This window comes from Antechinus flavipes, chromosome 4 (assembly GCF_016432865.1).
Source record: "Antechinus flavipes isolate AdamAnt ecotype Samford, QLD, Australia chromosome 4, AdamAnt_v2, whole genome shotgun sequence".
In the NCBI taxonomy this organism is placed as follows: Eukaryota; Metazoa; Chordata; class Mammalia; order Dasyuromorphia; family Dasyuridae; genus Antechinus; species Antechinus flavipes.
The window spans coordinates 10,399,155-10,414,521 of record NC_067401.1 but is presented as its reverse complement, the minus strand read 5'-3'; the positions used below and the strand labels follow the sequence as shown (position 1 = coordinate 10,414,521).

Here is a 15,367-nt window from a genome sequence, read left to right as displayed (position 1 = left end):
CTGAGTCCTGTAGGTTCCACATCCATGCCTGTCTCAGTATTCTTACGGCTGCTGTCCCGGGCCAGGACCCTATTCCAACCCACTTGGAGGATCAATGCCATCTCCTTATAGACCTGTGTGTCTCTACTTTGCTCGCTCCATCCTTCACACCGCTGCCAGAAGAAACTTCCTCATGCACAGACCTAGTTGAGTTACTTCTATGCAAAACAGTCTTCCTTAGCAATCGGTCTTGACTAGATTACATCTGGACCACTGGTTCCATTGTAGACACCATATTTTAATATGCCTACGGAGGCATTCGTAGATAGCTAACCGTATTAGCAGAAGGAGTCATACCATAAGAGGACTGGATGAAAGAACTGGGAAAGGGGATTCAATTTATTCTACTTGGAGAGGAAAAGTAGGAGGTCCATTTTTAGCTCAAGGTAAGAAAAAGGTGCCTAAAAATTAGCACAAGCTTTAACTGCTTTTGCAATAATGGATCAGAGGGCTTGACATGTGATATTCCAGAGAGCAAAGGAGTCACCAAGAATCACCTGCCCAGCAAAACTGAGCATAATCCTTCAGGAGGAAAAATGGGTAATTCAATTAAATAGTGGTCTCTTAAGCAAAAGACCAGAGCTGCACAGAAAATCCAATTTTCAAATACAAGATTCAAGAGATGCATAAAAAAGTAAACAAGAAAGATAAATTACAAGGAATTCACATTCCTAAATGGGAAGCGGATACTTTTAACTCCTTAGAACTTTACCATTATTAGGACAGTTAAACATGAGTGTGAGTTGACTATGATGAGATGATTTTTTTTTTTAAATTAAGGGACTGAGAAAGGATTCATTGAGAGAACAGTGAATGGAGAGGTAGAATGGAATAAATTATCTCACATAAAAAACATATAAGAAAGAACTTTTGCAATGAAGGACATGGTGGGGGTGGCAGGTAGCATTTAAACCCTATTCTCACTAGAATTGGCTCAAAAAGGGAATAACGCACATTCACCTTTGCAAAACCTTATGTTCCAAATTTTTCTTCCTCTTCTCCCTCCTTCCTTCCCTTTCCCCTCCCCTAAACAGCAAATAATCCATTATAGGTTAAACATGTATATTTCTTCTAAACATATTTCCATATTTGTCCTGCTGTGCAAGAAAAATTAGATCAAAAGGGTTCCCCCTTTTGACGAGAAAAAAAACCTAAGCAAACCAAACACAAAAACCTCACGACCAAAATCAGAAAAGCAGAAATACTAACTGCATCTTCTTCAGATTACAATGCAATAAAAATTACATTTAATAAAGGGCCATGGAAACATAGATTAAAAATTAACTGGAAACTAAATAATCTAATCCTAAAGATGAGTGGGTCAAAGAATAAACCACAGACCCAATAAAAAATTTCATTAAAGGCAGCAAGACAACAAGACAACAGACTAAAATTTATGGGACGCAGTCAAAGCAGTACTTAAGGGAAATTTTAGATCTATAGATGCTAACATCAATAAAATAAAAGAATCAGAATCAATGAATTAGGTATGCGTCTTAAAAAAAAAAAAACTTTAGAAAGAACAAATTAAAAATCCCCAATCAAATTGGAAATCATGAATACCAAAGGAGATAATAATAAAATCAAAAGCTTTTTTAAAAAAAGCAATTGATGATAAATGACGGACAAAAGCAGCTACACCCAAAGAAAGAACACTGGGAAACGAATGTAAACTATCTGCATTTTTGTTTTTCTTCCCGGATTATTTATACCTTCTGAATCCAATTCTCCCTATGCAACAAGAGAACTGTTCGGTTCTGCAAACATATATTGTATCTAGGATATACTGCAACATATCCAACATATAAAGGACTGCTTGCCATCTAGGGGAGGGGGTGGAGGGAGGGAGGGGGAAAAAATCGGAACAGAAACGAGTGTCAATATAATGTAATTATTAAATAAAAAATTAAAAAAAAAATAAAAAAAAATAATACCATAAAAAAAAAAAAAGCAATTGAATTAAAATAAAACTAGGAGCTAACTATCAGAAAAAAAAAAAAAAACATGAAATGGACAAACCACTGGTTAATTTGATTTTAAAAAAAGAAAGAAGAAAATCAAATTACCAGTATAAAAAATGAAAAGGGTAAATGTAGCATCAATGAAGAAGAAATTAAAACAACTACTTTTAAATACCTTTAAATGACACAAAAAATGATTAGTGGCAGAACCCACAAAAAAAGATGAAATGAAACAATTTTTCAGCCCAAGACAACTTAGAAGGTTGTATAATAGATCTGTTGCACCAGGGTGAACCTGGCACAGGCTGCGCGAGTGAGTGGACCTCAGGGTGACTGAGTCAGTGGCAGCAGTGGTGGTTTCCAGACCTCTCTGCCCATAGACAATAATGGATCAGACAATGAATGAAAAGGAGATTTACAGGCATCCCTTTGCTGGGACCAGACGCGGGACTTTGTTGCATTGTCAATATTTAGATCTGGGTCACAGTCCTGGGTCTTAGGAGGAATAATAGCACAGCAGAGCTCCCTAAGAAAAAATTCCCAGAACCAGATGGATTCACAAGTAAATTCTATCAAATATTTAAAAAACAATTAATTCTAATATATAAGCTATTTGGAAAAAAAAGTAAAGGAATCCTATCCAAATTCCTTACACAACCCAAATATTGTGCCAATATCTAAACCAGGTAAAGCCAAAATAGAGAAATAAAACTACAGACCAATTTCCTTCATTAATATCAATACAAAAATTTTAACCTATATTAGCAGGGAGATTATATACTATGATCAGGTGGTTCAATCTCAGGAAAACTATCAGAATAACTGACCATAATCAATAACAAAAAAAATTACAAGGTTATCTCAGTAGACTCAGAAAAAGCTTTTGACAAAATACAATACTCATTTCTATTAAAAACTCTGAAATGCACAGGAATAAATGGAGCTTTCTTTAAAGTGGTAAGGGGTTTTAACTAAAACCATCAGCAAATCTTGTCTATAATGAGGATAAGCTAGAACAAACCTTCCCGATAAGATCAGGTATGATAGAAGTATGCCTATTATTGTCACTATAATTCAATATTGTACTAGAAATATTAGTTATAGAACTAGAGAAGAAAAAGAATTAAAGGAATTCAAATAGGCAATCAAGAAATAAAACCATCACTCTTTGCAGAAGATATGCTGGCATATTTAAAGAATCTTAGAAAAATCTTTAAAAACCTAGTTGGAATAATTAATAACTTTGGCAAAATTTACAGGATAGAAAACCAATCCACATAATTCATCAGCATTTCTATATATTACAAGAGATAAAAAGAGAAATTCCATTTAAAATAATCATAAACGATATAAAATACTTGGGAGTCTCCCTATCAAGACAAAGTCAAGGGCTACATAAAGACAATTACAAAACACACAAATGAAATCACATTTTCACACAAATAAAGTCAGACCTAAATAATTGGAAAAAAAGCCTAGGTAAGCTAAGCCAATATAATAAAAAATAATATTTCTACCTAAAATAATTAATTTATTCGGTGACTAAATTATTAAAAATTATTTTATAGAATTAGAAAAAATAGTAGCAAAATTCAGCTGGAAAAATAAAAGGTCAAGAATATAAACAGAATCACTGGGTAAAAAAAGTGAAGGAAGGTAGTTTAGTTGCATCATTTCTCAAACTCAATTACAAACTGTAATCATCAAAGCAAACTGGTACGGCCTAAAAAACAGAAGGGTAAACAAGTAGAATATATTAGGTATATAATACACTGTTGTAAATGGCCAGTGTAATTAATTGTTTGATAAATGGAAAGATCCCAGTTTGGGGGACAAAAACTCTCTAATAAAAATTGCTGGGAAAACTGAAAAGCAATTTGGCAAAAACTAAGTATAGACTAACATCTCACAAGATATACCAAGATAAGGCAAAATGGGTATGTGACTTATACATAAAGGATGATAGCTACCATAAGCAATTTAGGGATGCATGGAATTGTCAGATATTTGTGATAAGCAAGGAATTTATGAGAAAACGAGATATAGAGAGCATAATGAGAAGTAAAGTGGATAATTGTAATTACGTGAAATTATAAAGGTGTTGCATAAAAAAAAGCAACACCGTTAGAAGGAGAATAGGAAACTGGGGTGGGGTGAAATGGGTGGATTTACAGCAAATTTTTCTGATAAAGGCCTCATTTCTCAAATATGCAGAGAACAAATATGTAATAATACAAGACATTCCCCAATTGATAATTGGTCAAAGGATATGAAGAAGCAGTTTTCAGAAGAAGTTAAAGGTATCTCTAGTCACTTAAAAACATTCTCTAAATTACTGATTGGAAAAATACAAATGAAAACAATTCTGAGGAACCACTTCATATCTATTAGATTTCTAATATGACAGAAAAGGAAAATGACAAGTGTTGGAAGGACAAGTCCCAATTTTTCCCCATTGGGACATTAATGCACTGTTCCTCTCTGTGGCAGGTTCTGAGTCGCCTCTGGCCCCGTCCCTCAGAGTCTTCCTCCCCCTCCTCATTTGCTCCCCCCGAAATCCTGCCCCTTCTGGGAAGGCCGTTTTCATTTTGTCTGGACCCCACAGGCAGGGCAGGCTTTGCATGAACACTGAGGGGAGCTCAGCCCACTGGGCGTGCAGAGGAGCCCACAAAGAAGGCAAATTTATATCGATCTTCAAAAGACAAAAGGAAGAAAGCCAGCTGGGGCCCATGAACCCCCACGTCAGGACTAATTCAGAGGCAAGGTGAGGGACCTACAGCCTCGTGACCGCAGGCTCCCCGCTCCAAAGTGTACCAAGGGGCAGAGCCAGTCTGCTCCAGCCCGAGGTTACCCCCCAGAGGGCACTTGCGCTTGGCTCCCGCGGCACTGCCCAACTCTCCCTGAGCCCATTTGGGGCCTTCTTGGCAAAGACACCGGAGTGCTTTACCCTGACCTTATCCGTTGGGAGGAAGCTGGGACTAACGGGGTTAAGTGACTCGCTAGTCAGTCTCCACGGTGACATCTGACCATCAGAGGAGCGGTCCTCCTGCCTCCGGGTCCGGCGCCCCACCCCCAGCGCCACCCCGGCTCCTCAATAACAAGAAGGCTTGGATCTCCCATCGCTAGGCTGGAGTGAGGACTTCACTTGTTCCAAGTTACTGCCCAAGTGTCTAAGGAGGAGCCCCTGACATGGCTTCTCACTCCATCCCTGTCCTACTTCTCCCCGGAACAAGAAGAAAGCAGCACAGAGAAAGGTGGGGGAGGGGAGCTTCCTTTTGGGGTGCACCAGGGCTCAGCACAAGTGGCCTAGGGCTTGTACAAGTGAAGGGATCGATATTTTAAGATCAGACTGTTTCAAGGCCAGGGTGGAAGCCAGCTTCCTGACAGGCCGACAGTTCCGAGCCTTCGAGGAGACAGGATGCAAAGAGCTCCTTCTTTTCTCGGCCCTGACCGTCCCCGCTCCTATAAACCCAAGCTAGAATATCACAACAAACCCAACAAATAGCAAATGTGGTCAGTCCTCGATTACACAAACCATAAAAAGGGAAAAGCCACAAAGTGAATCAGCATGTGTGTGCCCGAGGGGCAGGAAAGGCCGAGGGGAGGAGGAGGAGGAGGACGGGAGAAATCATCCTGTAAAAATGGGATAATTCTGCGTCAGAACTCCACACAAACATCCCGGGAAGGAAACTTATCAAAACCAGCTAGACCGGCCACTTCTGAGCCCCTGCCCACACTGGCAAAGAGTGTCTGTATTTCCCAAGCCAACAAGGTTCTCAGAAATCTGCCTGAGTCGTGTCTAAAGACAGGGTGGCCTCTGCCGTGGGTGCCGTGGCAGGGAGGGGGCATCAAGCTGGTAAGAATGGCACTCACTTGTTGCTGTCCTTGTACTCATAGATGTGACATCCTTGGGGCATCCCGGTGTCCTGGTCCAGAGTGAAAGCGAGCTTGAGCTGCAGGAGAGAAAGAAGGCAAACACGGGGAGCGTTAGGGCCACTTCCCAACCACCCCCAGAGCTGAAGCGAAGGCAGCCGCGAGCCCGACTGCGGCGGACCGCTCCCTGGCCTGGGTGGACAATGCAGGAGAGCACAGCTGTGCACGGACCCGCTCCTGGTCAGACTACAGGGGACGCCTCGCTGGCACTGACTTACAACTATTGCCCACAAGCAATTCTGGATCCAGTCCTGGGGCAGAAAGGGGGCGAGTGTTTGTGGCTGAAGGAGAGCTCGTGGTCAGGATCCCAGGGCCAGGAGGAAAGCGAGCAGCTGAGGGGGAGCAAGTTCCTTCCTGGGAAGGTCAGAGTACAGAGAACAAGCACACTTCTCCTGGGATCACACCACCTGGGAAGCTACAACAATTTGCACACCTCCAGAACTGGCTCTGAAAATAGTGACACACACAAAAAACCCTGAAGCTTGCTTAGGAAAATGTCTCCCCCACCCAAGCTCAACTTTAACATCAAGCTCAAAATCAAGAAATAGGCTAGAAAAACAAAGGAAAAAAGAAAAAAAGAATTTGGTTGATTATAAAAAGTTGGCAGCAGAGATCAAGACATAAACTCAGATAAAGACAGCTATGTGAATATAGTTATACAAAGAACCTCCAATAAAAATGCTAATTGGATCCAAGCCCAACCAGAATTTCTGAAAAAAAGGTAAAGAAAGAGAGAAGACTGGTAAAGAAAAAGAAATGAGACTAATGAAAGAAAACAAAAAAAATAATTTAAAAGCTTGGTAAAATGAGGCACCAAAAAATACTAAAAAAAATAATAACTTAAAAAAAGAATTAGTCCAGGGGTAAAAGAGGCACAAAGAATCACTGAAATATAGAACTCCTTAAAAAGCAAAACTGACCAAGATACAAAAGCTCATCAAAGAAAATAATTTATTAAAAAATTAGAATTGGGTATATGGAAGCTAATTATTTCCATGACCAATCAAGAAACAATAAAACAAAATCAAAAGAATGAAAAAAAAATAGAAGAAAATGTGAAATTGCATTAGAAAATCAAGAAAATCTGGAAAACTGATCCAGGAGAGATAATTTAAGAATTACTGGACTACCTGGGACAGCCACATAGAGCAGTAGATAGAGCATCATTCCTGGAGTCAGGAGGACTTAAATTATTGGACTACCTGAAAGCCTTGATCCCCCCTCCCCCCCAATAAAGTTTGAACACCACATTTTAAGAAATTATAAAGGAAACTTGATGCAGTAACTTAGATCCAGAGGGTTAAATAAAAAATTGAAAGAATCTATCGATCACCTCCTAAAAGAGGTTCCAAAATGAAAACTACCAGTTTTATAGCCAAATTCTACAACTCCCAGGTCAAGGGGAAAATATTGCAAGCAGCTACAAAGAAACCATCCAAGTATCAGAGAGCTACAGTCAGTATCACACAAGATTTTTCATCTTCCACATTAAAGGAGTGGAGAACTTGAAATCTGATCGTCTAGAAGGCAAAAGAGCTAGGATTGCAACCAAGAATGAGCTACTCCCGAAAACTGAGTACAATCCTTCAGGAGAAAAAAATGGACATTTAATGAAATAGAGGACTTTCAAGAATTCTTGGTGAAAAGACGAGAGTTGAGAGAAAATTTGACATTCAGATACAAGACTCAAGAGAAGTATAAAAAAGTAAACATGAAAGAGAAATCATAAAGACTCGATAAGGTTAGATTATTTACATTTCTATATGGGGAAGACGATAAGTGTAAATCCTAAGAACTTTATTATTAATAGAATAGTTAGAATGAGTTGACATTCTAAGAGATGCACCAAGAAGAGGATGAAGAGATAGAATTTTCTAATATAAAAGAAGTATATAGGGAATAGTATTTATAGGAGAGAGGAAAATTGGGGGTGGGTGGGAAAAAGGCAATGCTTGGACTACACTCTCATCCAAGTTAGTTCAAAGAGGGAAGAAAATTCTCAAAGCAAAAGTAAAACTAAATCAAATCAAATTTGATCAAATTAAAAATGATAAAATTTTGTTTAAAAGGTACCACAGACAATGAAACGGTATCAAAAAATTTTATGGAAGATTTTCCTATAAAAGTTTTATTTCTCAAATGTTTAGGGAATCGAGTCAAGTGTAAAATAAGTAAGAACCATTCCCCAATCCATAAATGGTCGGAGGATATGCATAGGCAGTTTTTATATGAAGACATCAAAGCTATGTAGTCACATGAAAAAAAAGGCAAAGTCCACAACTCTGAGGTATCACCACATCCCTATCAGACAATGACAAGGGAAACTAGATATACCATATTAAACTATTGGTGGAATTGTGAACTGCTCTAACCCTTCTGGAGAACAATTGGGACCTATGTCCAAAGGGCTATGAAACTTGCACACCTGTTGACCCAACAATAGCAATCAACTAGGTCTGTATCCCAGAGATCAATGAAAGAAGAAATTGAGGGGACGCCCATCAACTGATGGGATGACTGTAATGGAGGACGATGATGCTAAAAGTAATGACATGGAGTGTGGTTTCAGAAAAAAATATAGCAAAACCTATCTGAACTGATGCTAAGTGAAGCAAGAAGAACCGGGAGATCATTGTGCACAATTGTACCAATGTTGTCCATAAGGAGCAATGGTGAAAGACTTGGCTCCTCTGGTCAATAGCAATGACCCAAGGCAATTTCAAAGGACTTGTGATGCAAAATGCCATCTGCCTCCAGAGAGAGAAATGATGGATTCTAAGTGCAAAAGGGAGTAAAATGTTCTTGCTTTCTTTATTTTTCTTGCTTTTTTTCTTTTTTGGCGGGAGGGGGATGACATGACTAATAACGGTAATATGTTTTGCCTGATTTCACATGTATAACTGATAGAATTTTGCTTGCTTCTCAGTAAATGGCGGAAGGGTGAGAGAGAAGAAGAAAATGTGGAACTCAAAATATAAAAGGAATGTTAAAAGTAAATAAACTTAGGTTAAAATGAAAAGAACCAGCTCAGCTGGCATCAAGAGGGGCCGAGGCTGACCAGGGTCACCTGTCCCACCCAGAGAAGGAAACATATAAACCCTGGTCTAGCCTGCCCCTGGTCTAGCCTGCCCCCCACCCCAGCAGTTCTTATGGCTTGATTCAGAGGAAGAAGGCAGTGTTTCCTCAAATATAAAATGATGGCTTCCTCCTGGAGATTCTTTCCAGCATTCTGGGATCAGGGAACGTTCACTACCAGCTGTGGCTCCCTTCCTTCCCCATTTCCTCTGTGACTCTGTGGGTCACAGAGTAGGTAGTAGTGTACCTACTAGAGGGTACACGTGGGTGGGTCTAGCTGGGACCCGCAATGGCCAAGATGGCCCATTTCCTTGGCACCTGAATGTTGAAGCAAGACAGAATGGCAGCCATCCGTGGGAGCCGGCCAATCGTATGCACTGATTCCTCCTGTGTCCTAGACCTTATGAGCTGATGCTGTCCCTGGTTAAGTGGATAAGTCATAGAGGACGGGCGGACCTCAGATCGGCACCGAGAAACTGGTCTAGAAGCCAAGAGGAAGAGTCCGATGCTCAGGGATTCTGGAGTGTTTTTTCCGGGAGTTTGGAAGGTTCCGAGTCTGTGGGGACCCTCCTCCTCCATGAAAGTTAACCCCCCGCTGGCTCTGTCTCACCCGTTCCCAATTTTCAAGGAGTTACTCAGTTCCTTTGGAAAGAGATGCTCAGGCTCCACTACACATGGTGTCTGGGCAGGAGAAGAGAGAAACATTTTGGAGTCAGCAGCCCTGAGATGAAGGCTGCCCTCTGGCTCGGCGAGGATTCCTGTTGGGTGAAGGAGGATGGGAGCGGGTCAGGGGAAATGGGGGGGGGGGTCCTGCCCATTCAGCGAGCCAGGCGAAGGCTGCCGGAACGGAATTGGTCATGCTCTCCCTGACTTTCCCAAACGACAAAATACCAAGGCCCCCCGCCGAGCCAATAACTTGTTTACCAATTCTTCAGGATTCTGGATCACCAGGGAATTATTAGCGAAAATTAACTGCCTATTAGGAGACTACTTTATTAAAACTTTTTTTAAAACTAGGATGTTGTTAGCATAGCTAATGTGCTGTATCATTAGAAGCTGGATGAGTTGTCTCTTCCTTAGGGGGAAATGAACATTTAGTAATGGATGTCCTCTTACTGACCCAAGTGAAAAGACAGCAGCAGAAACAAGTCCTTCCACCCCGCTGAGGAGCCAAGACCTCCTCGCCACAGCCAAGCCTTTACTCTAAACATCCCTCAAACATCCGGCCCTTTTTCTCCTTCGGTGGGAGTAGACGAGTGCCCCCCTTGCCCCCTCCTCGCCTCGACCATCCCCCCAGCACATGCTGGTCTTTGCTCATCCCCCCTTCTCAGCTGTCGGGGGGGGGGGTCTCCAACGTCCCTCTGCTGCAGCATTCCTGGCTCTCGTCCCTGCCCCGTCTGCCCCCGGCTTCTCCCCTGGGCAGCCTTCCTGGACCCGCTGGCACAGGCTGCTCCCTCTCACCTCGGCCATGGAGTGGGGCCGGTGCAAAGTGAGGACAGCCCAGTCCCAGCTCCTCTGGGCTCCGAGGAGGAAACCCGGCTCTCAGAGAGGCTGCTGCGAGACCGTCCCCGTTGGGCCCAGCGGGACCGAAGAGACAGTCACGGACAGAGCCTGGGCTCAGAGAGGGTCCGCTCGGACTCAGCCCCGGCCAGCCCCGTCTTTTGGGTTCTCTTTTATGATGAGCTGCCCCTCAGTTCTCGAAGGCCTCCAGCCCCCTCCACGGAGCCCCTCCAGCCTCCTCAGGACTCTCCTCAGGAGGAGCTGGCTCCAGAATGCTCACGTCCTTCCTAAAAGGGCCTGAGCAGGAGGGAGGAGAGAGAGCCTCCGCTCAGTCCCCCTGGGCCACCCTTCCCCGAGGCGCTCTGCCCGGGGGCCGCCTTTCGGACCGTCCCGCTCCCAGCCCCCTTTTATCCTGCACCCAGACCTTCTCTGGGGCCTTCCCCAGGGTCGCCACCTAAACCTGGGCTGGCGGGCTGGGGGCTGTGTGTTGGCTAATGCCCAGGAGGGAATCGGCCGGCCAGTGCTGTCCCAGCTCCTACGGGCCCCTCTCCGGACACCAGAGAAGCCCTGACCGCTGTGTCTGAGGGAGGACACCAAGGAAGGCTGAGGCCCGTGCCCTTAGGGCCAGTGATAAGGGGACAGGGAGGCAGCGACTGCTTCCTCTTCTGGCTCCCCAAGGCAGGGATTCTCCCTGGGCAGCCTCCACGGCCCCTCCCTAGCGCTACCCCCACCCCTGTGGGTCACAGACTCTTACCACAGGAGGCCCTGGGGCAGCCAAGCTGGTTCTCAGCCCTCTCTCCCCTAGAAGGTCTAGCTCCAAACAGAACTTGACCTTGACCTTATCCTCTGGCCCACAGAAGGAGTCCTCCACTGGGAAGCAGTTATCAGTACACAGAAAGCCACCGCACTGACCCTTCTAGCCCTGACCAAGGACAGAAGGAGAGGCTGGGAGCCAGGGAGACCAATCTGCCTCGTCCCTGGGCCCCCGGCCGGGGCCCTAAGAAACAAGGTCCCCTCCTTCCCTCCCCCCCACCCTGCCCCTGCGGGCCTGCCGGTGGCACCCAACAGGAGACAAGGACGGCCTTGGACGGCTGGCCCTCAGCTGCCTCTCCCAGCCACAGATGAGCACCTGATACGACAAAGAAGGCGTCCCCTTGAAGTTGTAAGCGTGAGGAGTGCTCTTCCTGGGACTGATGAGCCGCTCCTAGGGCCGGGGCCCCCAAAGAGACCCACTTCACCCGTCAGCCCCAGGAGGCTTCCTGCTGGGCCCCCAGACCCCCGAGTCCTCCCTGAAGCCCACGTGTCGGCTGCTCCACTTATAGAACAACTGAGGTTTAGGACAAAGCCTCTGAGAAGAGCCCTTCCGAGGCAGCTCCTGAGGATCCCTGGGCTTTGCCCAGCAGCCTCTCCCCTCTCCCAGCTCGCACCTGAACTCGCTTCCCAACCCATCTATGCCGTTGCTCTGAATCCCTCTCCCCCGGGGCCCTCGAACTCTGGGCTGCTGACCCTGGGGGGAGCTCTGAGAGAAAGAACTTGCTCACTCAGCAGGCTCTTCTGCCCCACCCCAAGCTCTGGTTCTGACCTGGATTAAAAATAAAAGTGCAGCCCGAGGCTCCACCCCGCAGACCACAAAACCAAGGCTCGCTCCAGTAACGTAATCGCCGAGACTTCTGGCACCTCTGGCTTTCAAGAAAAACACATCCCTCTGCCGGCACCGGGCCCCTCCAGCGGAATCCTGCTCAGAGCGCAGCTCCCAGCCCTCGGCGCTGGAAAGTCTGAAGGGGCGCAGGCTTCTCCCCCCAGGAGGGCTCCCCGCAGGGCCAGCTCTTGACCCTGGAGCCACATTCTAAGGCTCAAGGGGAGAGAAGAGCAGAGCAGAGGCTCCTCAAGGAAGAGCTTTGCCTGCTCGGGAGCAACACTCACCCACTTCCGTGGGGACTCCAGGAGCCCAGATCTGGGCCGCGAAGGGACCTCACAGGCCTTCTGGGAAACTCAGGCTAAGAGCTCACTCCTAGTTGGGCCTGGCCCGAGAGCAAACCAGAAGGAGAGGAGGTAGCCTGGTACAGGGGCGAGAACACTGACTTTGGAGGCGGGGGGCCTGGAGCCAAATCCTGCCTCCGATACCTTATCACCGAGCAGCCACTTCACCTCCGTGGCCCTCAGCCTCTCCATCTGCAGAGGGGACAGATGGGAATCCAAGGTAGAATATGGGCTCTGAGGGCTCTGCGACAAGGTAGAATGTGTCCAAAGGGGGACACAAAGGACTTTGGGCCAGGAAGGATCACCTTGGTTAGCACAAGGGCTCTAAACCTGGGCTTGTCCGTGGCCATCTTTGTTCTAACTTTTGGTTTCCTCTGTAATGCTACTGATTGTATCTGAGGTACGACCCTGAGGGTCCCCGGGGATCGGCAGATTGAGGGAGGGCTCCGGGGTACCAACGAAGGCCAGAACAGAGCAGCCGACACGATCCTGACGTGTCTTTGGGATAATAACAATGAAAAGAACCTCTCTTGTGAATTCTGCCCAGGATCCTGAAGATAAGCAGTGGGAACCTTGGGAGAGGTGAGAAGAAACCTGAGCGTGTTCTTGTACGGTACCCAGGGAAAGGACCGAGGGGTCAGAAGCAGAAGTCCAAGCAGACCAGGGGCTCTCAAGAAAGACTACGGGAAATTAGGAGAGCAAGGAACAGCTTACCAGTCAGATCTCTGGAGAAGGGGAGAATTGAGGACCAAATGAGCTACAAGATCTCAAACGGTTAATTCTGACCATATTATAAAGCTTTTGCACAAACCCCAATATAACCAGGATGAGAAGGAAAGCAGAGAGCTGCAAGACAATGTTTGTAGCAAGTGTTTCTGATAAAGGCCTCATTTCTCACACGTGTACAGGACTGAGTCAAATGTACAAGAATATAAGCCATTCCCCAACTGTGACTTAAGAGGAAGTTTTCAGAAAAAGAAATCAAAGGCATCTAGAGTCATATGAAAAAATGCTCTAGGGGAGGATTCTGGGAAGGTGACCGAGGAGGTCAGTAAATTTCAAGTTTTCCAAATTTCCCCCAAACAGAACAAATTTGCACCTCGGGGCAAACGCAGACTGGGGAAATTTCAAGAGGATTTGGGGCAAAACAGGGTATAGCCAAGAAGATCTGAAGAAAGCCCCCAGCTTGGGGATTAACCAGCATGAAGTCCGAACACTTCCAGCTGGCTTCACAAACACCAGTGGGGACCCGGTTAGCTGGACTTGGCTGGAGCCTCGGCAGGAACCACCGGAACTTTTGCTTCCTGGACAGTGTGCAGAGCCCATGATCGGAGTCCGGGAGACTGAGGGAACCTCGGTTGATTAGGAACGCCAGGCCGGATTGTGCTGCACGGACGTGAGGGAGAAGGAACCGGCACACTGGGAGTGCAGAAGCGGGGGAGCAGAGACGCTGCTGTGAGCATTTGCAGGAGGGGGAGCTCTTGATTTGGGGTGCCAGGTCAGAGGGATGATCTAAAGGGAAACCAGAGGCACCATCCCCCCAGCCCACAATTAGAGCAGCTTACATTAATACTTCTCATTTTAAAAAAAGAACTTAGCAGCTCTCTTCTCAGGACAAAAATTTTGGAAATTGAAGGGATGCTCATCAATTAGGGAATGGCTCAATAAACTGGTCTGTGTTTGTGATGGGATATTATTGTTCTATGGGAAATGATAAGCAGGATGCTCTCAGAAAAAAAAGGGGAAGTTTCTTGGAAAGTCCTCCATGAACTCAAGCAAAGGGAAACGCATTACATACAAAGTAACATCCTCTGGGATGACCAATGTCACTTTGCTATTCTCAGCAGTACAATGCTCTATTGTATCTATTCTGAAGGACTCATGATGAAAATCCTATCTGTACCCAGAGAAGGAACAATTGTGTCTGATACACATTGAAGTATGTGAGCTCTCACTCTCTATCTCTCTGTCTCTGTCTCTCTCTCTCTCTGTCTCTTTCTATCTCTCTGTCTCTCTCTCTGTCTCTGTCTGTCTCTCTGTCTCTATCTCTCTGTCTCTGTCTCTGTCTGTCTCTCTGTCTCTGCCTCTCTCTGTCTGTCTCTCTGTCTCTATCTCTCTGTCTCTGTTTCTGTCTCTCTCTGTCTCTGTCTGTCTCTCTGTCTCTGTCTCTGTCTCTCTCTGTCTCTCTGTCTCTCTCTCTCTCTCTCTCTCTTTCTCAAACTGACTGAAGCCAAACACAAATGAGGCTGAGAATGGCCTCTTTTATAGAGTGAAAAAACAAATCAGTCTGGGAGGGGAAGACCCTCAGAGTTTCTGATAGAAACAGAAACAATTGCTATTCACACTTAGACTGACTCAGTCAGAGCCCAAACAGTGGCCATGTGGGGCTAGGCCTGAGATCTCCTGTTGAGCAGAGAGCAGAGGGATTTGGGTGTAAGGCACGGTCCTAGCTCCGGAGCCCCAAGACACCTTGTGGAGTTTCATTATAAAACTGACCTTCCCGGACACAGGCACCTGTACAGAGATATTGCTGCATCTCCACTTTTTCAGTAAGACGCCTTGGGGACCTGCAGCAGCAGCTTGGCCCGTCCAACCACCATCTCGGGTGGGTTGGAGGAGGCGGGGCTCGGGATGCCCAATGCTGATGAGCAGCTAATTTTTCAAAGCTCGGGAGAATCCCCCAATTTGGACCTGACTCCCCCCCGGTGACGGCCTGAGGAAGTCTCCCAGCTTGATGGCCATGGCGGTGAAGCAGCAGGAGGGGAAATTGGCGGCTCAGAAGAAGCAGCAGCTTCTCCAGCCTTTGTTCAGTCTATTTGACTGATTCTATTCCAGGTAGAATTGAGTCAAGATGAAGTCTCTGGGCTAGACTCCTGGAT

The 15,367-nt window shown here is 45.6% G+C and overlaps 1 protein-coding gene across 1 annotated transcript in view; it reads right to left on the bottom strand.

The window, feature by feature from the left end:
- DIS3L2 (DIS3 like 3'-5' exoribonuclease 2) overlaps positions 1-15,367 on the bottom strand; it is a 289,396-nt gene that overhangs the window by 32,090 nt on the left and 241,939 nt on the right. Inside the window, exon 15 of the mRNA XM_051999603.1 lies at positions 5,874-5,953. Within this exon, the coding sequence (XP_051855563.1) occupies positions 5,874-5,953 (80 nt within the window). The remainder of the gene's footprint in view (positions 1-5,873; positions 5,954-15,367) is intronic.